Source organism: Strix uralensis, chromosome 9 (genome assembly GCF_047716275.1).
Source record: "Strix uralensis isolate ZFMK-TIS-50842 chromosome 9, bStrUra1, whole genome shotgun sequence".
NCBI classification, from domain to species: domain Eukaryota; kingdom Metazoa; phylum Chordata; class Aves; order Strigiformes; family Strigidae; genus Strix; species Strix uralensis.
In genome coordinates, this window is record NC_133980.1 from 17,652,740 (window position 1) to 17,679,891 (window position 27,152).

A 27,152-nucleotide genomic window follows, 5' to 3' on the forward strand; every position below is an offset into this window, starting at 1 on the left:
CACCGCCGCGCCCCGGCATTGCCGCCGGCAGAGAGGGGCCCCGCGGGCTCCGCGCCCCCGGGCCCGGCCGCACACGCCGCTGCGGGGCGGCTCGGCCGGGGCGGCCGCGGGGCTCCCCCGGGCCCGGCCCCCCGCGCTGCGGCCGCATCAATCATTCACGGCGGGTCGGGTGTCCAGCGCCTCCCTCCCCGGGAAACCCTACCCGCGGCGGCGGGGGCGTCTCTCCCCGCTCCCCGGGAGCGCTGGATGCGCCGCCGGTTTCCAGTTACCGCGATGCCGGGCGGCGGGGCGGGAGGAGCTGCGGCGGTGCCGCCACTGCCCCTGCTGCAATGAGTGATGCTGCCGGGGGCGGCGGCGGGGGAGGAGAAGCAGCGCAGAGCCACCGCGGCTCCTCCGCCGGCGGCCGCGGGAGCAGCGGCTCTACCTCGCCCGGGCGGCGGCGGGCGGCGGGCGGCGGGCCGGGGGCGGCGGGGCCCGGGGCCGGCGGGGGCAGCAGCATGCCGGCGGGCGAGGGAGACAAGGAGGAGGCGGCGCCGCCTCCTCGCCCTGCCGCCCTGCTGCGGTGGGACGAGGTGCCCGAGGACTTCGTGGAGTGCTTCATCCTCTCGGGCTACCGGCGGCTGCACTGCTCGGCGCAGGAGTGCCTGGCCTCGGTGCTGCAGCCCACCAACGAGACCCTCAACTTCTGGACCCATTTCATCCCGCTGCTGCTCTTCCTCAGCCGCTTCGGGCGGCTGCTGCTGCTGCGGGGCGCCGGGGACGTGCCCTTCCACCACCCGGCCCTGCTGCCCCTCTGGTGCTACGCCTCGGGGGTGCTGCTCACCTTCGCCATGAGCTGCACTGCCCACCTCTTCAGCTGCCTCTCCCCGCGCCTCCGTGCCGCCTTCTTCTACCTGGACTACGCCTCCATCAGCTACTATGGCTTCGCTAGCACCGTGGCCTACTCCTACTACCTGCTGCCAGGGCTGAGCCTGCTGGACGCCAGCGCCATGAGCCGCTACGTGCAGCAGCGGCTGGGCTGGCAGCTGGACTGCAGCCTGCCCATCGCGGCCTACCGCGCCCTGGTGCTGCCCGTGGCCCTGGCGCTGGCCGTGGGCTGCACGGCCGCCTGCTGCCGCAGCCGCGCTGCCTGCTGCGCCTACCCCTTCGCCGTGCGCACCTTTGTCTTCGCCATGCCGCTGAGCATGGCCTGCCCCATCATGCTGGAGAGCCTCCTCTTCGACCTCCACACCCGCAACCCCACGCTCTTCGTCTACTTCTACCGGCGCTACTGCTGGCTGCTGGTGGCCGCCTTCTTCAACGTCAGCAAAATCCCCGAGCGGATCCAACCGGGGCTCTTTGACATCGTGGGACACAGCCACCAGCTTTTCCACATCTTCACCTTCCTCAGCATCTACGACCAGGTGCACTACGTGGAGGACGGCCTGGCCGAGTTCCTCAAGGCACCGCTGGCCGCCCCCACCTACCTGGGCACTGTGGGGTATATGCTGCTCCTGACGCTCTGCCTGGCTGTGGTCGTCAGGAGGTTCCTCAACGTCGCAGACCTCTGCAAGCAGGACTAGCTGGGCCGGCGACCCTTGGGACAGCGACCACCATAGCAGGGACCCTTGGGCTGGAGACCCTCGGGCTGACGGCCTTCAGACTGGTGACCCTCAGACCGGCCCCACCGTGTCCTGAAGATGCTGTGAAACCTGGGGGAAACACACCTGTGGAAGAGCCAGGTCCCTTTTGCAGAGGGTTGCTGGAGAAAACGACCTTGGCGGAACTGCTCGTGCTCTTTAAACTACTAGGTTACCAGGGGAAGCAAGCAAACGCTTACTGGTATGTTGCTGCTTAGAGTATAAGCTGAAATAATTTAGCTCTGCTACTAGGAAGAATGCATGAACTGTGAATGCCACTTACTAATTTCATAACAATTAGGTTCAAACTAGCTCTGTATATGCATATATATTTATATATCTAGCTATATATTTATTAGCTACATATATATGTGTATATATATATACACCTGAAGACACTTGTGCAATGATTACTCATAGACTTTTAATCAACTCCTGTGTGAAATTTCCTAGCAGATTATGCACTGACATTTATCTTCCTCTGTGATACTGTAACAGGCCTTTGCAGCCACATACTGGATTTTAAATGCAAACAAATCGATAGCTATCTAGAGTTTTTAAGGTCTTGCTGCCTTTTCAGCCGGGGAACAATAGATTTAACAGAGAGAGGAAAAACAGCTGTGAATTATTACAGGATTACCAGTTGATGGAGAGACTTTAATTAGACAGGCAGTAAGTGGTTGGTGTAGCCACTTGGATACTAAAATAAAATAGAGGGATATGTAAAATAACTGAACCAGAAAGGGGTCAAACTAGTTTGGAGCGGGGGTGGGGGAAGAAGAAGGGCTCTGCATAATGGCATGGCTCTTCCCCAGCACATTAGGAACATCTGTTGTGTTAAGGGGGTTGCTAAGGGGCCCCTTTATCTTCCCTGGTAAATCACCCCCAAATCAGCCCTTTAGAGTCAAAGTCAGATGCCAGACTTTCTATAAGCCCCTGCCAACCTCGGTGGGAGTTCTGTGGATGTAAAGAGAGTAACTGGTGCATGAGATCTCGTTCTGGATCTTTTAAAGAATTACATGGAACTGGTTTCTTCTGCTTTTTAATGAGAGCACTCTGTCAGATTTACCATCCTTAGTTGAAGAATACTGCTGAATCTGAGTTCAGGACCTAAAATCTGACTCTACAAGTACTGGATACTGGCACTTTCTCACCATTCCCCACCTTTTCCTATTTTGACTAGTTGTGGCTGCAGCTGGGTATTCTGAAGTCCTCTTTCAGAAGCTTTGGGGGAGTTCAAAGCCAAGAATTATGAGATGTTTTCCAAAGCAGTATCTTTTCACAGCAACCCAGGTATTATCATTCTCACACAACAAACGGCTAACTAAAGATTGAACTTACTTTCTATATAAAGAAACATTTTTGTAAACTACATGCAGGTCTTAGACAGATGCATTTTGATTTTGTCCGACAGAACAAGTAACAAATATGCAATAATATTACATAGGGGGATTACAACTTGAAGTTCAGTTGAGAAACTGCTTGTATATCCCATTTTCAAAAAGAAGGGTGATACTTCCTTAGGAAACACTGGTGTCATACTGCACGATAGTGTAGTGGTTCTTTAACTCAGCCTCTTTGCCCCTATTGTGGAAATACATTGCTGCTTGGGGCTTTCCCATTTTCATGGACATGGCATCTGAACCCCAAGAAAATGTTTTGAGTCCCATCCCATAGTCTTCTGCAAAACAAAGCCCCCTTTGTTCATAACAGGAATATAGGAAGGACTATAGCTAGGTATTATGAGGTCAAGTCCTTAATGCGGGTCAGAATCGTCACAGAAACCAATAATTGATCTGTCCTGTACCAATGTCAGCTTTGTGACAATTTCCCTATGAAAGTACATAAGCTAAGAGAAAATTACACCCACTTAATTTTATCTTTTATCTCAACCCATTTTAACTATAATGGTTTGGATCTTTTAGATTCTCAGTGAATGATGAGAATGGCCTAACAAAAATATGTATTCTTTGCCAGCCACAAATCCGCTAGTATATAATTTGTGGTAGGGTCACATGTGGTCTCTTAAAGAGATTGGCTAGAATTTTCTGAAACAGCAGTTTCCAAACCGTGGCCTCCTGAGTTATCACTGATGGGCCATAAAAAACAGCATGGCCCCGTGTGGCTGTCTGTTCAGTATTCATTTGCCAATCTGCATTAAAAGAAAATGAAAACTATATGAAGTATTTTTAATTTTACATATTTTCATTAACTTTTGTCATACATATGGCATTGCTTTATTCAGCTGCCAATAAAGCAGAAAATTATCTGCACCACTGGGAGAGGAGGCTGGTTCACAACACTGTTATGCTTTGAAATGTGTTTTATATTGTGAAAAACCCCTGGAAACTCACAAGAGAAAACAAATAGATCAAAATCTGCAACATGGTCATCCTATGAATTTCCACAACTGCAGAAAGAGTCCAAAATACTTGAGATGTGCAGTATTCAAGGTAAAATAATAGAGGCATAGTAGTTAGAGCCTAATGACTCATCCAAGTTTCAAAATTAATTATGTAGAAAGGGTTTGCCTGAGAGCTGCCACTAGCATGTCCAACCAGCAATTAAAAACTGAGAAAGAAATCAAAAAGGCCGGGGACAGCAAATCTCAGCAGTAGAAGACAGCTCAGAAACAAGCAACAGTAAAAGCCAAATGTAGAAAAAGGCTTTTAAAGCATACAGTATAATGAATTATATTTGTGGTTGTCAGTCACGATGTAGAGGACATCTCAAGAGGCAATGTCAAAAAAGGCTGTTGCTAACTTGTAAAAATACATTTGATATTTGCAGTTAGGCCACACTGGGTCGTCTATATATATCTCAACGACAGATAACAGTAAAGGTTGGATTGCAACCAACTGCAATTTTACTGGAATCTTACTGCTGTTATAAAAGTTGCCTGTGATCCCCAGTCATGCTGCAGATTTGGTACCTGGCTCTGATATTAAGAATATTGCTTCATTTAAAAGTTTCTATTGGCAAAATGTTGAGGCACATGCATGGGCCTGAGTACTTAGTGGAATTACTTGTAAATGCTGGTTGCAAGTACTGCTCTCTGAGCCACTGTAAGCAGGCTGTATGAATCAGGAGTGAATGGGTATAGGGAGATGTGATTAGATTTTAAGAGTTCTAATTAATGTATGTCTGTTTGTTTGTTTAAAATGTGGCTACTAATTAAAAAGTTACAATAAGTGTGGAGAATATCTAGGGAAATGCTACCTGAGTGTCATGTTTATTCAGTGAAGGACATGTATGTAGATAATTGCTCCATTTGCCATGTCCGATAGCCAGTCTTCGTAAATATGGACAGAACAAAACTGAGTTAAAGAGGTTAAAAGTGGAACAAGATATCTATAATTATAGTGTTTGATTTTGCTCGTATAGATGTGAATGTCAGCATTTGTGTGGCTTGTAAGGGAGCGGGATGTCTTTTTGGTGTGAAAGCACACAGGGCTGAACATTCATAAGCATATTGAGAGCTCAGACAGGAGGTCTAGCCTGCAGATGCATAAGGACATCCTAGAAAATAAACTTTTTTGCATAAGTACCTGTCATAATGATTTTATTGCCCGGGTACCTGCTATAAGGTCTACACAGTGGACTCCATAGCTCATCTTTAAAACCAAAAAAGGCTTTTCAGGCCTTTTGTGGCAGAATCTGTTTGAGAATGGGGGACAAGGTGAGGACTGGAGCAGAAGGGGATGGCCTGAAAATGCCTATGTGTCTTTCCATCTTTGGCCAACGCTGACCTTCAGACTGACAGACCTGTGCCAGTGTGGACTGCCTGTTGATGGGGCCAGTTCCCAGAGTGTTGGTGGCACAGACACCCCCCCCGCCTTGCAATCAGCATGTGCCTAGAAATGGAGTCTACACATTGGCATATATTCAGTAAGCTTAGCTTCTGGGCACTTCCGAGTAACCTGCAAGCTTCAAGCTTATCTTTGTGTAAGACTGATATACCTGGTCTGTAGTAATTATCCTGTATTATGTGGCGATACACTATTTCTTCTTCTGCAGTGTATTCATTTGAATGTCACTATCCAGGATATCTGTAGCTCTGAGCTGCTTCGTTAACAAGACTGGAGTCTGCAGTCTGGAAACAAAGGGAAAGGTTTCATCTGCATGCTGCACTTGTAGAAATCTAGCAGTTAAAAGTAGGAACACATTGGTTTTTGCTAATATGATAGTTTTGCTTAGTTGTCCAAGTGTTGTGCTATTATTTATTTGCTGAATCCAGCTACTCTGCTGGGTTTTTGTCAACAGTGCACCTGCAGAAAATGACAGTATGAAAGTTTTACTTAAGTAAACTCTCTGAGGCAGCACATTCATAAAGTATTATTGCACTTAACTCAGTTGATTACCATCCACATGCCTTACAGAAGCAAATCATACCTGTAGTAAATGCCCAGATTATACTGTTTTTCATTGCCTATGAGAGTAAAAATGACCAAGTGGCCAGTAACAAGCTGAGGAGTCAGGCACTCCTGGGTTCTCGTCCCTGCTTTGCCACTACCTGTTCTGTAATCTAGGGCAAGTTGTTTAAACTGTGTTCATTTTGAATGAATTTAATTCATGTAAAACACTGGAATTGTACCAGGGTTGAATTTGACCCTCTGTGTCTCAGTTTCCACATCTGTAAGATGGGGAGAATATACCTTACCTACCTCGCAGGGTTGCTCTGAAGACTAGCTAATGTTTGTAAAGCACTTAAAAATGCAAAGACCCTCCTAGGTGCTAAGAAGAAATATTACTGAACTCCGGCAGAGAGAATGTTATATTTTTCCGTAGCTCCTCATCTCATAGGGAGAGGAATGTGAAGGTTTCTAGATCATGAAATCTTGGGACAAACCCTCGTCGTTGCCATACTCCTAGGAGGTTCACATCCTGTGTCCTTTGGAGCTGATGGCAAATTTTCCACTGGCTTCAGCCGGGGGCAGTCAAGATTGAGCAGTAGTAAATAGGCTGACTGAATGCTTAAGGGTCAGGAGTAAAGAGAAAACATACATGAGTTAAGTACTCTTCAGAAATTCTCACTGGTGACTTGTAGCGAGGGGCATTGTAATGCTGACATGAGGCCCTGTTCATTCAGCCATGGATTGTATTCCAGTTACCATGAAACATGGAGCAAGATCTCCCATCAGTGAGATGTGTAAGACTATGATTATGTCTCAATTGCCATTGGGAATTTCAACCTACTTCAAGCTACTTCTTATCAGAGACCTTAAATAAATGGAGCTTTTAAATAAACATGTGTAATCATTCATTTGGGAACATAACATCATATTGATCAGACAAACAACTTTGTCTTTTCCCCTCCCGTTCCCCAAAACCAACAACATGGAGCCAATCCTATTCTTGAGCAAAAACTGAACTTGGATCTTCTTATCACATATGTGTACACTTCCTTTGCCGTGGAGCCCTGACTAATGATCCTGCTAATAGACTCTGCCCTTCTCCTGGAAGGACTGATATAAACAGCACCACTGAGTAGAGGACAATGTTTTTAAGAGCTTTTCTAACTGGCAGCAGTAGTGGAGACAAAAAAAACACAAGAAAGACATCAAAGGGTTTGAGTGGTTCATTAAGTCAAAGCCTCTACCGTTAGAAATTCACCCTATCCAAGTATATTTCTAGCTTCTATTAGTCACCTGTAAGTTAGGGCTACACAACCAACACCCAAGTTACAGCTAAGACTTTACCCTCTTCTCCTTAGGTGAGATGCAAGATGCTGAGGAAGCATCACATGCACTGAAAGACACAGACCTCCATTAAAAATGTTTAGTGTCTAGGAATTGGGTGTGAAATAAAGTCAAATTATTTTCACAACTTGCTTAGACAGATGCTGCTTCATTCCGCTGAATTCAGTAATAAATTAATGACCAAGACAAAGGAAGCAAGCTTTTGCTCAAAGATCCCTGTACAGAAACATCACCAGCAGACTTCTGCTTTCAGGGCAATTGCTTCCTGAGTCATACTCAGAACATGGAGGATTCTGAAGTAGGGCTTCTCTATTTCATGTGAACGCCTTAGGATTTGTGGTTGTAGCTGGGGTTTAATAGTATGGAGAAACAGTTTATAGCAAGTCAATTCTGTCTGCTAGAGATTCAAGCACGCTTTAGTAAGAGGTATCACATTTAAGGGTCTGTGCATGCAATGAACAAAAAGTGTGAATTTTGTTTGGTTCTGTTGGGAGGGTTTGAAAATTTACTCTTTGTACACTTTTGGATGCTGACTACTGTGTATGTAATGACTATGCATTTTTAGCAAAAAAAAAAAAGGTGTGATCTATGAATAAAGGTGATTCTGAGTACATTTTTGCAGAAATGCATTTATAAAGTTTTTTCATTGCTTAATATAAATTACTGTGACACCTGCAGGATCAGAAGTGTGTTGAATGTAGTTATCTTCAAATACAGATGTTAGTGTAAGTCCAGGAACTTCCAATTCTTGTATAGTGGTGTTTATATTTCTGAAAACACTATACCACAGCAAAAGTATTGTTGCCACTTGATTGCCTTTTGTATTTTAAAGCAATAAAACAGCATAATTGCCTTTTTTAGTTGTCCAGTATTGTCCTGGTTTAGCCAAATGATAGGCATCCCTGTTATATTAAAATTCATTAATATGTATAAGGGGATCAGTGTTCAGCCTACAGTGCTCACTGGAAAATCATGAAATTGGTAGCAACAGCTACGTCAAGAATCACAGCAAAATATTGACTGCAAAATGAAGAGGTCTATTTGGCATCAAATAAAGTCTCCCATTTGACAGTCTAGGAATGTTCCAAGTGGCAGAATATTGTTTTCAGTCCAAGTCAGGCACAAAAAAGCACTCAGTGAACTGCAATTACATAAAGTATCTGCTTTAAGCCTTCTGTCTCAAAATTCAGCAGGACATAATGTATCCCAGCATAATTGCAGGCACCCCCCGATACTGTTAAAAAGCTGAACACAATGGAAAACTGTAGGATCTTCTAGTTGAGGTTTGTAGAATTCCTTCGAAAGTTCTAAAATTCTTGAGAGCTCTTGTTTGCAGAGTTTGTACATCCTATTTGAAATATGGCAATGACTTCAAGTATTTGATGAGCCCAGCAAAAACATCCATTATCACCTCACAAACAGGTGCTTCAAAAGCCTACATCCTACAAATAAACAAATGCTTCAAAAGACTGCATCCTACTGTTAACATTTAAGGCCTTTCATAATGTTATCAGAAGGCTCTGGATCTCACTGCTGGACGTGAACATGCTGGAGGAAAAACCTCACAAAACTGATGGAGGCAATGAGGATGGCAAAAACTGAACAGAATGGAAAGCAACAAAAGTCACTGCTAGGACAGGTAATTTATTGAGGTCAGTACCAGCCTTCAGCTGAGTTGGCTCCATAGTTCTGATAATAACCAATTGGAAATCTGAAGGCAATCTACATTTTCTTACCATGACATCACTTCTCTGACAAATGGCCCTAAAAGTCAGGACAGTGTATTTGTGGAGGAACAAAGGGACATCTGATAGCAGCTTTAACCTTCCGATTTTATTCTCTCATTGTAGGATAATGTATGGTTAGTAGGATCTGTGAGTGGAGATGAAACTCATTAAAAATTAAAAAGCTGGTAAAAATGAAAAGCAAATCAGTATTAATGCTAAGGCTCAATCTTGGTTTCAGTAATGAGAGCCTCTGGGGCAGACACTACAGATGCACTCTTCTGCATCAGAAAACCCTCTATTACAAGGCAGATTTCTTATCAAGAGTAGCAGTACACTTCTATTTGTTAGTGGGGAGCTGGAAATATTTCTCTTGCCAGGGAGCACAGCCTTTGGGTATATGATACATGCTTTACAGAAGAATGACAACAACAATATCACACAGTCTTTTTGGAGAGTAAACAATTTTATAGAGTTCTCTAATTTGAGTCTCTCCTGTCCCCAAGATGTAATCCTTTTGTGTCCCTCCTGACTGATGAAATATGAAAATACAGTTTTCCTCCATTTTTGATGTTAAGCATACTTCTCATCTATCATCCTCTGTTTGCTAGGAAACATCTATTCTCTGTCACTCTCCTCTGTTGTTCCAAGGAGCTGGGCAATGCTGCTTGTAAAAGAAGAAAAACATTGATTTTTCCCTCTTTATATGCTGGGCTGTCTGCATCTGCAGTCCTGGGGCTATGGAATTCAATCACTGGCACACAGTAGTGTCCCAAAATCTCAGCTTTTCTTTTTAGCAGCACTTGGAAAGACAACTATGAAATGTCAGTGGGGTGGATAACAAGCAGAAATATCTGAAGTACTCAGAAATAATATAAATAATGAATGAAAGGTGAACAGGTCCCTAGGACAGCTTCTCTGATACCTTTGCACACACAGGCATTCTCTCTCACTATCCAAATTTAGTGAAGCTTGTAAGCACATACTTAACTTTATTATGAATATACGTTTATCTTTGTTCATTCATGGGGTGAACTTTTCCTCGTGTTTAAGTGTGCTATAGAAGCAGAGCCCTAATGAGCAGACAGTGCCAGGGAAATGCTGCCAGCAAGAGTCTGGCACAGCAAATTCTGCCATTCAGCCCAAAGGCAGTGTCCTACCCTCAGACACCCAAGACTCACATTCCCGCCTCTGCCTTAGTCCATTAAAATATTCTCCTTTCATACCATTGTCTGATAGATTTTAATATGAAACAAAGAGCAAAATACATATGTAAAAGCTAGAAATGCATCAACTTAGTCTAGTCATGAAATAAAACTGCACATTTTCCAACTGTAGCAATTACAATAACAAAACATTGTTTCTTGTAGTCTGGTAGAAATTCATAGCTTGGAGTAAACCAGTGTGGAACAGTAATCAGACTCACTGAGCACTACAAAATACATTCATTAGCCAACCTGGTTAAAAAGAATGTTTATTTCTGTATTATATAGACTCAAAGATTAAACACAGAAGCCAAATATTCTGTGCAGAATACCTTTGTCCCCAGCGACAGAGCATGTCCCTCCAAACTATAAGTATTCCACTCCAACAGAAGCATGCCATATCCTTTCTTTTAAAGTTCAGATGTACTTTAGACAGTAAAAAACAACTTTGACTTAACTGATTTCAGTGAAACATAGGTAATTGAGGGTATACAAGAGTGGAAAACCTGCTCAAATGCAATATGCAGGTTGTATAATTAAGATCACATAAAGTCATGGCTAACTCAGCACTCGGCAGCTGTAACACCTCAGAGGGAGTATACAGCCCATGTGTGTTAGGATCTGGTTCTACTGAGATGAGCAGTAATCCAAAGGATATAATGAATTGATATAATGAATGGAAAATAGTACATACCTCCATTAAAAAGGTTGGTAGTGCCCTATGTACTTTGGTTGAGGTTTCCAGCTGTTACCAACAAGACATTTTAGAAGTCTTCCCTATTAAAGGAAAAAAATGATAAAATTAATCTCATTGAAAAGATCTGTTGATTTTGACTTTGCTGGCAGACTTGCTACATAGATTTGCACAAAGCAAATGAACTGGTGAACTTACAAATATTACCAAGTGCAGTAATCACTGCTTTCTCTTCTGAAAGTCACAGTGATCTTCTCCAAGCAGAGTTACTGAAGACCCACAGTGAATCTGGCCATCTCACTTTTACAGCAGTTGTGGCTCAGAGTGCAATTCCTCTGTGGAAAGTACTGGATGTTCACCTAGCAGTATCAAATGCAGTTTGTTGATGCTTTTAAATAACCCTAAGGAATGTTATTCATTAGCCAAACATGCACATATAGCTAACAAATATTTATGATTTTCAGGCTCTGGAAGTATCATGATTTCTAGTTTCAGTGTCAGGGCAGAACTGCCAGATTATGTCCCAGACATGAGTGACTTCCAGTTTATTACTCAATATTAAGCACTTTTTGTTCTAAAAGCCATTTCAGTCACCCAATATCTCATGAATGAAACAATCTGCAACAAACAGGCTGGTAAATGAAGTCTCTAAGGTGAAAACTTCCCATGTGTACTATAATAGATTAGAGGTAGTGAGGTTCCCTTCACGAGTGATTCATGAGCTAAATGCACAAACAAGCACCAGACTCAATTCTCTTCTCTTTGCATTTTGCCTGGAAGGCATAAACAGGCTGGAGAATAATTCTGGCTGGTAAATCTCTCTGACCCTACTTATTCCCTAATCACATCACTCCAGTACTGGCACAGAGGATGCAACAGGAATGCAGAATGGCGCAGCACATCTCCTCTACGCTGCACTAGTCCATATGTGGCACAGAGCCCCTGATGATCGCACCGGGATTGCCCCCACACAGATGAGTCAAAGCAGCCTGAGAACCAGGCAATTACAGCTTTGCCTGCCTGCTGTGCCAAGTGAACCTCTGAATAAAGAGATTCAGACCTGCTGTTCAGAAGAAAGTTTTGCAACATTAGCCTGTGCCCAGCAGACCTGTGGAGGACACTGAGGGCAACCAGCAGGAGTTTCCTAGACAAGCTTTGGTCTTACTCAGTTTTAAGAAAACAAGCCTCAATTTTCAAACTCAGTCATCAGTGCTCTGAAATCTCAGAGTTTGATTGAATCCTCATATTTCACCATCCTGAAATGAAAAAAAAAAAAAAAACCAAAATAAATTATGCACATATATTGAAAAATGTCAGCTAATTCAAATTTTTTTTATTTGCCCCAGTCAATGCACAAACCTGAAGAGGAGCAGAGTAGTGTGTGTGAAGATCAAATGAAGTGTAGTGCAGCACAGTATCTATTTTAACACAAACTGGCTGCAGTGATTTTTGGAAGCTAGCTGGCACGGTGTCAGGGCTGGCCTGGCAGCGAGGCCGGAGGCTCAGCAGCAGAGCCGCCAGGAGGAGCGCGCTGACCGCTCCCGGGGTGCAGGGATGGCCCTCCAGCAAGGCCGCTGGCAAGCTGCATGGCTCCAGCCAGAACACATTTTTTCCATGGTAGCTGGCCGCTGTGTTTCTCATCTGCAGCGCACAGAGGGGAGCAAAGGAGTACTCACCAGGCGCCTCCACTCACCACCCTGTTTTCCCTGGATGCTGCACAGCTGGTGAAAGCGCTGCCCTTGGTGGCTCCCCTCCACCACTGGGCACCTCTACTGCCCCCAGGGCTTATTTGGAAGGGATCCTCCATCCATATAACACTTTAAGGGAGAAGCTGGCACAGAGAGCCTGATAGTCTGGCAAAAATAATGCCTTAGAGGCAGCTGTTTGCTGATATAATCCTGTATGAAAAGAAAAACTGTTTTGGAGGGGATGACGCTGCCCTCTTAGGCATGCCTGGAACTTAAACCAAGAGTGAGTCAGTCAGAGCAAGAGTATGCATCTTGCCATGTTGACTTTTTATTTAAACATACTGACTAAAATAAATTCATTTGTTCTGTTTCCCTTGTCACATACATGCCACAGCAGATACAGATTAACATACCTATTAGACTTACATATCAGTTTAAAACTAATATGTGCTAAACAAGCAAAGAAACAAAACAGGTGATAGGTCAAAAAAATTTCTGAAAGTGTCCCTTTGTGCAGGATTTCATCCTCCAGTACCTGGAAGGCTGCAAGGCTGAGCATTTGAAAGTCATCAGTTCAGAAATAGCTCCAGCCTGGCCCACAACCTTCTGCGAGGATTTCTCAGGACGAATTCAGAGCAAGAGAGTGGGACTGGCTCGGCTAAAGCCCGAGTTAGCCATTAGGCACCCACTTGGCTGGCATGATGCCATGTCTACCATGCCACAGGCAACCTGTTGCCTACAGGATGTGAATGGCTTTTTATTCTGCCACTCGGTTTTCAGGCTGGTCCATGTTAGTACAGCCTGCCTACCATATTCCCAGGTAATGTCAAAAAATGCACATATATTTCATGCTACAGTTTTCAACACCTAAAGCATTAAAAAGACTGTCTGAAACACTGCAGTCCTCTTTTTGGCTCTAACTTTGAAATGTCAATTAAAGGATTATAACAGTGCTATGATTCAATCCCTGCTTGCTACTTAACTAGCTTTTTATCCCTCCTTCCACTTCAGAGTATACATATCGTCCCCTGCTCATAGTTTCCCACTTGAGCAGGAGCTGTTGGACTTGCTATGCTGTTTGTAAAGCAGAGCTGACACTCATCCCTCCTGTTCAGTGATAGACACAGATACTAGCTCTTGGCTTGCTATGACCTTTGAGCTCTCCTGGGAAGCTCCAATTCATTTTGGCCAGTGACACTTCACTCCCAACCTGCAGCCAAAGATCACTCAGCACCTCTGAGACAGCCATGCTTTCCTGTCCACTATTCATCCTTCGAGTAAGCCTGTTCTGGGCACAGGCACAAGCCAGAGCTGCCCTGAGGCCATTAGATGATCTCCACAGCCCTTGTCGAAGCTGGGATGTGAGCAAGCTTGGTCCACTCCTTTCTCATTTAACACCAGCATATGGGAAAGCGTTTTACAGTACCAGCTCCTGTGCGAGCTGCCCAATGACGCCTGCATCTTGTGCTGGCACAGCCATGCAAGTCAGCAGCCTCACTGCAGGGATGCAGATCTAGCATCTCATCAAAGTGTTTCCAAATTTCTTTACTATGCTATTTTCTTCCTTTCAAAAATGTTTTCGCCAGCCGTTTATTTCTTCACATGTTCTAACCCAACTTCACTAGGTCATTACCTACTCTTTACAAATTTGAAGCCTAAAGACATATTTCTTTGGTTCTGACTCCTTCAGGGCAATCCAAGCTCTGACAACTGCCTCAAACATGGGTAGAAGTTCTCCAAGAAAAACCAAGGTGGAGCAGAGACCAAGACTGTCCGTGCTGTATATGTGGCGCTTCTCCTTGGGTCAGTGCCATACCAATGCCCTGCCCAAGTCTTGTCAACATTGTGTAGCTACACATACTGCTGTCGTGCAGATAGGACATACAAGTGACTACCTAACTACCTGTGGCATTTCGATAGTCTTCTCCTCCTGTCTTATATCATTGGTTGTATTAGCACTACAGTACAGCCCACCTGAGGTATGGTCAAAATGCAGCAACATGCAATCATGCCTGTACATTCAGCTGAATCCAGTCATAACATAATAATCAATTTATTCTGACATACCATTGAAAACCGAATGTACATATTTCCTCACACAGTCTATAGGTAAAGCTTTTCTGGATGTTTCAGACACATTATATAAACTAAGTCTACATAGAGCGTATCTACATACAATATATCCTTGAAAGTGAAATTCTAGACTCTGAAGAATTTGCTTTGGTAATAGCAAGATTTATTGTCTTTTCTCATCAGACTTTGTTCTTTGGGTATCAGTCATCATTTCTTTGTCAACAGATTTTGTGTGTCTCAACATGACCAATTGACTTGCAAGTCTGATCAATGAGAACCAGGAGGTCTGACCATATTTTCCAGTAACAACTGTAGGGATTTACTCTCAACTAAGAGTGTGAGAAATGTTCTGCAGTATGAGCCCCATCTTTTATGCTCAATGTCAAACATAACAGGCTTCTAATAATAGAACTACCATAATCTGTCCATCTATTCCAGCCCTGGATCTGCCACAGGAAGCATCTCATTAGATTATAGCTAATGCACTAAACAGTGACTCTTTCTAGTGACATGGTAAGAACAGAAAGGTTTTACATGTTGGGGAGTTTTCTCATCTACAACACTCTTCTGGAAGATTTAGCAGGGTGAGCTTCAGTGAAATATTTACAATTCTTCTTACACAAATTACCACAGCATACACTGAACTCTGGGGTTTTCATAAGGCCCTTTATAAGTAGGAAGGACAACCATCTACAGGGTATGCTGATGCTAAGTCTCAAATTTCAGACCTCACTTATAATTCTGCATTCAAAGCTTTTTATTTTATGATGGGAACATAATGAAAGAAATAGAAATGTAATGGGGAAATGTAACTCTCCCCACATTATCCCTTAACTCAAAGAATTTTCTTGAAAATTCCCACATTCTCTTCAATTACTTTCATGCAGAAATCAAGTCTCAGAAGTATCAGTTGCTTTGTGACTAGATGTTAACAAAATAAAATAAAATAGTTTTAAGCTGTTGCTCAGCTATGACTACTGCGGGTAATATTCCTGACTAATTCTGTGGTCCAGCTGGCATTACGGTGCAATGTTCTCACCAATGCTCATTTGAATAGTTATCTTAAGCCTACACAGAATTCATGTACAGACTTATGGGAGGAAAAAAAATGATGCAGAGGTGCCAGGCTTCATGGATCTCCGAGCTATATGCAAAATCTTCATCCCCCCAAATCCTGCAGCTGCACAGCCACAGCTCTCAAAATATCCCAGCCTCATGCTTTCTGCTGTGCAGTCTCACCGTCCCAGCCTTATATCCTCCACCACCAGGAGAGCAAGATGAGGCAGTGAGACAGGTTAAGCCCAGCATCCTGCAGCCACAGCCCACAGTCAGGAGCAAAGCTGAACAGAGTCAGGAAGTCATAGTTGAAAATCCAGATCAGAAACCCAAAGACAAGCAGTTACAAACCAAACCTGCAGGACTGCAGAGAGTTTTACATCTGCACCACCTGCACACGGCCAGGAGAGGAGTTTGTTTCCTGTGAGCACTTGGCCAGTGACAGCCAGCTGAAGGATGCCTTAACCTCAGCTAAGCAGTGGCTCACTATGCTCATTTCCCAAAGCCAGGTGCTCTCATCCCCTTGGCCCAAGTCTGTTTCCTGGTCTGGTCTGGGTTTCGTGGAAGGTGCTGTAGTGCACACAGCAGAGCCACGAGAGGAACAGAGAAATGCTGCTTCCCCCAAAAATACATGCATCCGCTACACTTGCTCGCTGTGCTTCTGTACATATTGTAATGTCTGCAATTAGCTTTTTCCACATTTCATACTGCAAAAGTAAAATACACTATATTCAGAATATACGTATACAGTTGTGCCTCCATTTCTTCTCTGTCATATAGGGTAAATTGTGTACCCCTACCTCTAGGAATTTAGTAAGGTAATGGAGAGGCACTGGAGCATTTTGGAAAGACACCAGTTAGAGTTGTGTGCCAGTTTCACACTGAATTTCAATAGGAAAGTGGTGTTGGAAAAATGTGTTAGCATCTACTTTTATGACCACTGCAATTGCCTCAGTCTCTTTTTGACAGAATCTGTGATTTCTTTCTAGAAAAAAAGGCCTGAGATGCTGACCTGCCCCGCACAAGAAAGACGCCACCAGATTCAGTAATTTTGCATTTCCTTGCTATGGCTTTAGAAGTATTAGCACTTTTTAATTTGTTGTAATAATCTAAGATTTGCTCATCTTTATCTCAGAATCCAGATATTGCTGTATCTCCAAGCTGGTTTTCCTGGTTGATATATTTCCACAATGCGGTTGATATATTATCACATCTCCTTTTCTCTAAATCTTAATACAGATTCTGCACCAATTTTTACTTCCTCACCTGCTATATCAGCTACATATATCAGGTTCAATGCTGTTCTTGCTGCTCAGTCATTCTCCTTCCATCTGCCAGAGCCTATGTAATATTTAACTCCTTAACTTTTGAGTATTCATCACAGTATCACTTGGTGGATTCTTACATCTTGCTGACAGCTGCTCATACTTTTATAGTTTTTACATAAGACATATAGATGCAGAAATCTGTTCTGTCCCTTCCATCTCTGAGTTTCAAGACAGAGTCTTCACTGCTTTTATAGCAGCTTCCCTTCAAAATTTTCTTTGAAAATATTTTATCTGAAAATATTTTTTTTAAAGGTCATGTGTTGTTCTAGGACCAGGTTTCACACATGCAGTGGCGGAAGAGGTGTCACAGGGACCTACCTTCTTACAGTGCAAACCTTATCAGCACAACAACTTCCTATTAAGTGTTGCTTGGCATATTCGTATTTTGGTCCAGATTTCATTGTTTTCCTCTTCTTTACCCCATTGTGTATCTACTTCTGTTGTATGTTAGCCATCAGGAGAATTTTGGCTTAGGGGTCACATTATACACGTCTATCATCAGAAAGACTCCCTCTTTGTGCCAGTTAACAGTTAAGTGTCTACATGCAAAATTCCTCTCTAAGGTTCAGACTTTAGCAAAATGTGCATAAGGAAAAAGAAAATCACAGCAATGCACTAAAACTATCTATGCTTTTTGTGAGTTCTCTATTGCTAACTCATATGAACTGTAAGAAAATGTTAGAAAAGTGTGTCACATTGTCTACTTCACAAACTGAGATAAAGTGAGACCAGTTCTCCTCAGCCTGCACTTAGCTTAAAGCTTGCTCTTTGTGTCTTAGCCCTGAATAAGAATTTGTTGCCTGAAATGTGTGTCTTTTTAGTTGGTCCAATGAAAACTCATCTGTGCCTAAGAACCTTGCCTTGCTTGATGTCTTCAGTAATCACACTGAAAAAAATATTACTGCCCAAGCTCCATACAGCCGTGACTATTCAACTGGCAGGCAGGTCTCAAGAGTTCTTTATTTCTGCCAGACACAAACCATTATAAAGCAGCATTCTCCAAGAGACAGATATGCTTATGGGACATATAAATACTGTTTTTCCTTCCATTGATGTCAATAGGAGCAAGGATAGAGGTATGATGTTATGAAACGTTAAGATCTTAAAATATGCTCTGAATTATTTCTATTTTAGGAGCTGTTTTGCTTTGGAGGATGAAAGGTCTGTTCACTTAATATGAGGAACAAGGCCTGTCTCAGAGATGTGGAAGAACATTTATTCACTCAAAAGCTTAGCTATTTCAGGAATAATCTGTAAATTATTTTAAGAGTTTGTTTAAACTGTTGTTAACTATACGTGGCAGATTTCTGTCGAATGCATTATTGTTTCTTTAGCGTTCTTCATTCCTGCAAGGAAATTTTTGGGGGGACAGGACTTGTCGCTCTCCTGTTGACACTGTTCTACTTTGTATAAATAGTTACACATTCACTGGGACTGGGCCTAACACCCCCACCCTCCCCAGGAGGGTTACTGAACCACCAAACTAGAGCATTGTTTTTTCTCTCACCAGCTGGCTCCATGAATATTTAAGTATATTTTACAAAGTGGGACTGTTCCAGTCAAAGGGTCAGGTCACTGCTGCAAGGCAGAAACCTAATCTGGATGAGGAGAGGAGAGGAGAGGAGAGGAGAGGAGAGGAGAGGAGAGGAGAGGAGAGGAGAGGAGAGGAGAGGAGAGGAGAGGAGAGGAGAGGAGAGGAGAGGAGAGGAGAGGAGAGGAGAGGAGAGGAGAGGAGAGGAGAGGAGAGGAGAGGAGAGGAGAGGAGAGGAGAGGAGAGGAGAGGAGAGGAGAGGAGAGGAGAGGAGAGGAGAGGAGAGGAGAGGAGAGGAGAGGAGAGGAGAGGAGAGGAGAGGAGAGGAGAGGAGAGGAGAGGAGAGGAGAGGAGAGGAGAGGAGAGGAGAGGAGAGGAGAGGAGAGGAGAGGAGAGGAGAGGAGAGGAGAGGAGAGGAGAGGAGAGGAGAGGAGAATTAGATTTTATAAAGCATGCACAGACTTCTTTGGGAACACTAATATGATCTCTTTCTTGGTGGCATTTATACAACAATTTATGTCATTATTTTGACAAGCACATAAAAATACATTTTTAGCATTAAATGGAATAGTTTGTACCAAATGAAACTGAGTTTGGGGACTTAATTTCATTTAGAAATATGAAAAAATCATATTCAGCTCCTGGGTACTTAGATTTTCTTTTCTGTCCAAGTAGTCAGTCAATTATTAGCCCAGACTAACTTAGAAATCTTTCAAAATAATATCTTGTTTACTAGTATGGGCTCCTCAAATTCTATGCCTTCTATCTTAGTCTAATCAGAGTTCAGGTAGGTAATCTTTACTTTCTGCTTTAAAAACTCTGAATTGTACCTGTTGTCATAGAGTAAAGGGCTTCTGTGAAAGACAGGGTAACTTGGGAATTCACAGCCTGGAAAAACTTCATTTCCATCAACTGGAAAACATTCAATTCATCTACTGAAGAAATATGCAAAAACAAGGTTACTCTGATGCCCTCTTGCTGTTTTAGGTAGTGATCATAATATCTAATTCCATCTATTCCCATGAATACTGAGGGGTTTATAGGAATTATTTTCAACAGTAACTCTTTCTTGCAACAATTCAGTAAGCTGTTATCTAACTGATAGCCAACCATCAGAAACATAGTTAAGGTCTGTTTGCTTTGACAGCTCTATAATTCTCTTTTCTGGACTTAAAGGCTGGATATGAAAAGTCCAAAAAAGAGACTGTTTTATCTCAGAATCAAATGTTTGAGTTCATTGGTTGGTGTTGTTTGGTTTTGTTTTGGGTTTTTTTACAAAATTTAACAATTCGGTTTTAACAAAAAATACAGGTTTTCTATTTTCAGTTGTATTTTGTACACCTGTGCTTCTAATAACTATCAAGCTTGCATTCACATTTTGATGGTGTTTAGACCGACTTCATTCCTTCTAGGGATATGTGTGACTTTAATATGGCCCATGGTTTAGCAAATAGATTAATATTTTGAGGGTAATTCAAATACCAAACTAAACCAAAACAGACAAACTGTGATTATGAGTGGAATGGACTACTAAACTATCCAAATTTGAATAGCAGATTTAACCCCTGATTTTCATATTAATACAAAGTATCTGAAGAATTCTGAAATGGAGTAAAATTGTCAAAATAAACTTTGAACACAATGAGGATGCAGTATGATCAATAGTCCTGTTCAAAAAACTTTGTGTTTTGATCAGACCTCTGATCATTTTTCTATAGCTATAACCTTTTGGGTATAAGTCTTGCATTAGACCTTGGCTGGGAATGTATGCTGGAGTCTTCTTCTACATTACAGAAAGTGTAGAGTGATACTACAGCTATAAATTCATAAATTAACAATCCAGGGCATGTCAGAGACATAGTAGTGCTTCAGAAGATACACTGATCTTAGAATCCACTTAGTTAAATTAGATGTATTTGAATTTCACCTACATTTAAAGCAGATAATTGAATAATGGTACTTAAGAAGAGACTCTGGGGTTAATAATACCAGAAAATTATTAAGGAATCCATAGAAGCACACTTTGATCTGAGTAAAAGCTTCTACCATGAGAGGGTGATAACCAAGAGACAGGCCAGCAAACGTACTAGACGTATTTAGGGTGGTGTCAAGGCAGAGAGAAGCGTCAGCAGAGTTTAAGAATCTAAGAACCAAAAGCTTTGACAGCTTAGCTGGAAAGCTGAATACAGAGATATTGTGCTGGATAGACCATATAGTAATCATGATCTATTGGTTGCACTTAAAACGCAAGCTCCGTATAAAACTGTTCCTCTCATTCCCTTTCAAGAATCTATGTACCTAGCATCACATATCTGCATCTGTACCTATGTACAGCAAAGAATTCCTTACTATTTGACATTGTACAGAATAATTATTATCAGTGCACTGAAGTACATCTGGAAATATGAAGGAATGTGGGCTCAGCATACCTCAGGCAAAGTAGTGCACCTCTTAAAGAATGATAGCATACATAAAACAGGAGCATAAGAGCCTGATTAGTCTTTCATACACACTGAAAGCAAGGCATAATTTTTGTAAAGTGGAAGGAGTTACAGCAGTACATATCTCCAACTGTAGAACAGGTGACAATAGAAATTTAAATAAATACTTACCAATCCTTGCAAATTCTCTGGTTTTTTATTCAAAGATGCTATACATTCACCAGAAAACGTTGTGTGGTAGAGGCAGGCATTCTTGGTTCCTTTCTCGCAAAGATTAAAAAGAAACTTGACTGTAATCTCAAGAATGAGCCCAAAGATCAGTCTTAGAATCTGGAATGACTTTTCTCCTCTCAAAGTACCCTTTCAATAAGTGAGTTGAAGCATTTAAACATAAAGACTCTTTCAAAACAGTTGCCTGTGCTCAACTGTCCACCTCCAGACTGAAGTTAAGTATAGTTTAGGAGCACTGAAATTAAATGACAATATTACTGACTCAGTCTGGCCTTTATTTTCTTTGGTGGATATGGGAAATTTCCTCAGAGACTGTTAAAACCAAAATAGTCTGAGGCTTTTGAAAAGCCTAGTTATTTGTTATTAAACCAAATAACTCCTGGAATACAAAAAGGATAAACTGCTGCTTCATTCTGGCCCTGCACTTTTTCTTCCTAAAGTACTCAAGGACTGTTGCTGAGTTAGAACTGCATAGAAGTTTCATGCAATTGTTTCCATATAACACTTAAAACACTGAAGCATTTTTATACCAAGTATATACCTAATTTCAGCCTATAATGCTGTTTCTCTAATGCTTTTCCAGTGTTTAGGTTACTTTTGTGATACATTTTGTAAGCAAAACTGCTACTTTCTGGAAGTCTCTGGACTTGGCTCCTCAAATTTCCACATAGGTTCCATCCATTTTTTATAACTTTTGGCCTTAATACTTTAGCATTTTAACGACCTATAGTATTTTGCCCATAGCAAGAAGCACTTACCTGTGTTCAGACATGTTGCTCTGCAATACCATGCTGAGACTGATACTGACAATGACATTTCTTTACATATTAAGTAATGATGATTCTGAGAAAATCATTACCCAGCAACATAATAGATCCCAGATGTGTTTAAAAAACATAATATTAGGCTAAACTCCAAATTCTGGCCCGGAACGCATGTATGCATCTCCCAGGGCAGTAATTCAGCATTTAGAAAAAGTAAACGTACCATTGTAATGCACATGGCAGATAGCTGAGTTCCAGCCACCAGTGAAATAATCTGGCCCCAATTTTGCATTCCATGACCCCTGTACTCTGATGGGAAGAAGGCCATAGGGACTGACTGTAATTCTCCTAGTCAGAACTGCCAAGCCCTGGTACAATTTATTGTTGCACAAGAACAGTCCTAACTTACACCAGTGGTGTAACACCCTCCTTCTTGCCAAGGACTCTACACTCGAAAGACTGAATAAAGACAACAGAGGGCATAGCCTAAACAACAAGAGGGATCCAGCAAGTCTTTTTGTATCATTAATATGATGTTGTACTTGGCAGAGAATGGCTGTATCAAGATGTTCCCTCCCAAGTACTTCAGCTCTCTTGACTTGATCAAATCTGACTGTTGAAGAAAAGGTATTTTCCCTGTTCTGGATTTTCATCTTTGAGGAAGGAAGTCCTTCAGATATAGACTTCCCCATTTTATCATTCAGATGTAGCTGTCGAGCTGCTCACTTAAGTAAGGGCCTCATATTCAAGTCAAGAAAACAAGTGCAAGAATGATTACATCTGACTAATTTTCTTGTATTCTCCCATCTCTTGCTGCACAGGCTAGCATATCATTTGCACATTTTGTGAAGAGTTTGTTCCTCATTGTCCCCTTCCCATGCAGTTTATGGTATTTTGGAAGCAGATAATGAATTTACTTATCAGTAAAAGTAGGAAAACAATATTTTAGTTGGCTGAACTAAAATTGTTCACAACACTTTTCTTCCTAAGAACATTTTCAGTAAATAAATTAGATCAAACTGTTCTCCTTTTTATGTATAGCATTATAAGTAAGAGTTGTAGAGGGAAATTCAGGAAAAGCAATGAGAGTATTGGCATGAAATAGTTTCTCACGGGACTTAGTTCTGATTTCCAATCTGTGTTGCCAGTAAAAGTAAACTAATTATAATATGTGAAACTGCACTATGAGATGCTGGTTCCAGGTATCACCTGTGCAATAGCAGTATGACAGCTTAACACATTTAATGCTCTTTAAAAATATCTCTATTTTTCAACTACAGCATTCAGAAGATAGGAAAAAAAAAAAAAGAAACTGAAGCTGGGTGCCTTAATACAAACCTACTTATTTATAGAGGATGTAAAACTTTATTTTCCTTGAACACGAGAGAATTAGAGCACACAAAAAAATAGCCAGCTTTTTTGCTCATGGTTCTAGTTTTCTTTTTGACAGCATTCTTTCCAACAACACACTCATAAGCCTGAAAGAGACTTCTCTGGAGCACACTTGATGCCTTTTCCAACTTTCCTTTCTCTGCTTCTGCTTGTACAGTACCTGACAAAGTCTCTCATTGCACAGTCATAACTTCTGAGTGGATTCACATGTGTGTTTACCTTATGCCTCCAGTGTCAGTTGCAGCCAACTGGAAGGTAAGATGGCTGTGACCATCACCAGTTTGTTAGCACCACCCAGTGTGTCATGCAACACAGCAATGTCTCCACACTCTCACTCACTTTCTTCATTCAGGTCAGAGCTGATCTTAAAAGTCTCTGGTGGTGGTGGTGGTGCTTTTGGAGGGGAGAGGATGCTATTGTGCTGTAGATTGTTCAGAATATCAGCTCTTTTCATTTCTCAATCTATAAACCAGACTCTGCTCTAAGTCTCCAGAAATTTTTTCATATACAGACATGAGCTAGTCTTGTCTTTATATGAGGACAATGGATCCAAGGATGTGGGGTTTTTTTATATATCCCTCATGAAAGTAATTCTATTTTGTATCCAGAAACAGAAAGTCTATTTTTTCCATTTTGATGACATAATTTTCTAATTCCTGTCGTATTTCCTTCCCCAAGCACAAGTATAATTAATGGTCTCATGTTTCTTTCCCACATCTGCCAGAGAAAAGGGAACCTGCTTTGGAATTTTCTTTTATAATATTATCTACTTGAATACTTGCTGATTTAGATTACACCGAGCTTAGGATAATGTCTGACTGGGTAGCTGATCTGTCTTTGCTCTTACAGCTCTCTAGATAAGAATAGCATTTACCGACACTTGATGATGCCCTGCCCCGTGCCGGGGCTTGGAAGCTGTCCTACAGAGACTGAAGTGCCTTGCTCCTCTCTGTCTGCTGCTGCAAGATTCGGCCGTGGGACTGCCTGAGTCACAGGTACCTGCAGGCAATTCAGGGATTCTGCCTATTTAATTTTATGGCCTTCTACTACGTGTTTTATGTTCTGTTCCTTTTATGTACTGAATATTTTCCTCAGACCGATGTGTTTAAAATGCACTATTAGGGAGAAGGTCTTGCTTAGAAGCATTCTCTTAGAATCTTAGATCAGTGCTCTAGCAATTTATCCACCTGCTGTGTCATATGGCCATTGTAACTGCACGCTTTTGGTTAATGGACGCTGGGATGCTTCATTGGAAATATTGAAACAATCCTTTAGGAGGCTTGTACTATATGGTGTATCTGTTGACAGTATTATGAATGTTTCAATCATCCTCTTTGATAGCAGGCACTCTGGTTAATAATTATTAGATCTCTTTGGTTACAGGAATATTTGCAATTTAACAGTAGCTGTTCAAATTTATCATTTTTATATTATCATGAAAAACAATTCAACTAATGATAAATCAGCACCATTCTCCTTAGTATTTTCTTATGCTGGCAAATAAGCACTTGACTTTGAACGATAGGGGGTAAAACATTAAAAGAAAAAAAAAAAAAAAAGAATCGCATACCAGCTTGTATTCCTATGAAGAGGCAAGTAGAAACTGATGGCAGAATTACCAAACTGACAAATGGAAGGACCAGAAGGTGATTTAGAAAAGCCATACTGAAAAACTGTACCACTTTTATGATTAATGCATCACATCTGGTCTCTCTGCTAAATGATAATATGAATTATGAAGTTTTGCAACTGTATTAAACACCTTATTACTTGAAGTAAAGCCAGCAAAGAGACAAAAAAATGTTAATTCAGGAATGTAAGTTTCTAAGAAGTTCCTAAACTCCTAAGAAGGTGTGGGAATACTGTCAATAGTGCATTTGCACTTGGTATCTCAGTATCAAAAGAAAGCAAGGGAGGGGGAGGTCTGTGACTCATCAGAGACATTTTTTATATAAAGCCAGAAACCACATTGTCATTTGATAAATGAACTGAGAGTGAAGCTTGACATACAGGAGAGAAGAGTGGGAATTCCAGCCTGGGGAAGGGTGGAGGCTCTGCAAGTTTTCCAGGGACAACTCTTGTGTGGGTTTTTTTATTTCTATAAAGTAGAGGATTCAATTAAAGGCATAACATGGACAAATCTTTGGCTTACAGACCAAAGCAAATTTGGGAATCCTAGGAACTGGGTGGGTACATCAGTTTGTAAGAGTCATTTTAGGTGCTAGGATTATCAAGAAAACAGGGATATGTCCAGTGTTATTCTGAAAAGGGACAACGTGCAATTCCAGGAAATATCAAAGTTCTTTGGAAGTGAAAATATCAAGGTTTTGGCACTTAAGACCACATTGAGAGAGTTGGGGTTGTTTGGTCTGGAGAAGAAAAGGCTCCAGGAGCACCTTATTGTGGCCTTTTAATACTTAAAGGGGACTTAAAGAAAGATGGGGACCCACAATTTAATAGGGACTGTTGTGATAGGACAAGGAGAAATGGTTTTAAACTAGAAGAGGGTAGATTCAGACTAGATATAAGGAAGAAATTTTTTATGACAAGGGTAGTGACACACTGGAACATGTTGCCCAGAGAGGCGGTAGATGCCTCATCCCTGCGGCTGTTGTTGATAGCATTTACATAAATTTAAATTCAAATAATTTCACAGTGTCAGCCTAACAGGACCTGTGCAGAAACACTAAGAGAACACTAAGAGGTTTTACATCTTTTTGTCATGGTACACGGGATTTTGTACAGATGACTCTCCACAGAGGAAGAGAAGATTTGGTGAAAAGCCTGAAAGCTGGAGCATAAAAATTGAGAAACTAAGCTTTTAAGGAGGGGGTTCATTTTCAGTCAGATCAGCAGGCCATTCTGGGCTGCTGCACAGCAACATCAGTATTAAATTTGTCACAGGAAAGACGTCAGGGATGCACGGAGGGACAGGTGGAAGAGCAGGACCACCTCCACTCGATTTGCACCATCAACTACACAGTCTTTTCAGAGAACATCTCAGTGACAGACTGTTGCACAGGGTTACGTTTCAGGTAGAGGTTTCCCCTTTCCACTTCAGCAGCTGTCTCATTTTCAGGCAGACAAGGTCACACTTGCCAGACTTTCATTAGGAAATTTGTCTCTCGTTAGCTTTGTGTAGAAAATATCTTTCTTCAATGACTGATAGGGAGAAGCATCACTAGCTTAGCCCAGGAGAGCTAGCAGCAGCCGATGGGGGAAGAGGGATCACTCAGGCTGAGCATTTCTGCCAGACCACTACAGGAGGCAATGTCACACTAGGACAGCAAACATTTTTTATAATTACTATGGCGCTAGCTCTGTAGTTTAAATGTTAGTTTATCACGAAATATTCATCACTCCAAGCCTGTAGATGGCTCAGGGACACATGTAACAGAAAACAGCTTTTGTTCTACCTTCAAAAAGAAACTTCATTAGAAAAGAAAGTTAATTGTGTTGCAAAGTCAACTGTCAAAAGTTAGACATATTTTGTGCACATTAATACAGACTCTTTGCTTATGCAAATCCATGCTATTTTTGTCACATAACCTATGCATCATTTATGCAAAGAATACATACACAAGGCAACATAATTAAGATTGCATGAGAGACTAAATCTGCCATCTTTTGGTTTTGAGCTTAAAATTTCTATAGCTTAATTTCTATCCATTTCCTACATACAATTCCTAACTCTGCATTTCAGGGTT

The 27,152-nt window shown here is 41.8% G+C and overlaps 1 protein-coding gene across 2 annotated transcripts in view; it reads left to right on the forward strand.

The window, feature by feature from the left end:
* The first annotated feature begins 287 nt into the window (after positions 1–287).
* The window catches only part of PAQR9 (progestin and adipoQ receptor family member 9), a 30,712-nt gene continuing 3,847 nt past the window's right edge, over positions 288–27,152 (forward strand). The window contains exons 1-2 of one of the 2 annotated variants that reach the window (XR_012629995.1): positions 288–1,821; positions 24,295–24,440. Coding sequence is in view for 1 of the 2 variants with exons in the window: in XM_074877571.1 (XP_074733672.1) it covers positions 330–1,562 (1,233 nt within the window). In the remaining variant the exon portion in view is untranslated. Of the gene's footprint in view, positions 8,175–24,294; positions 24,441–27,152 lie in introns of those variants that run through there. The other variant, XM_074877571.1, reaches the window with a different exon arrangement.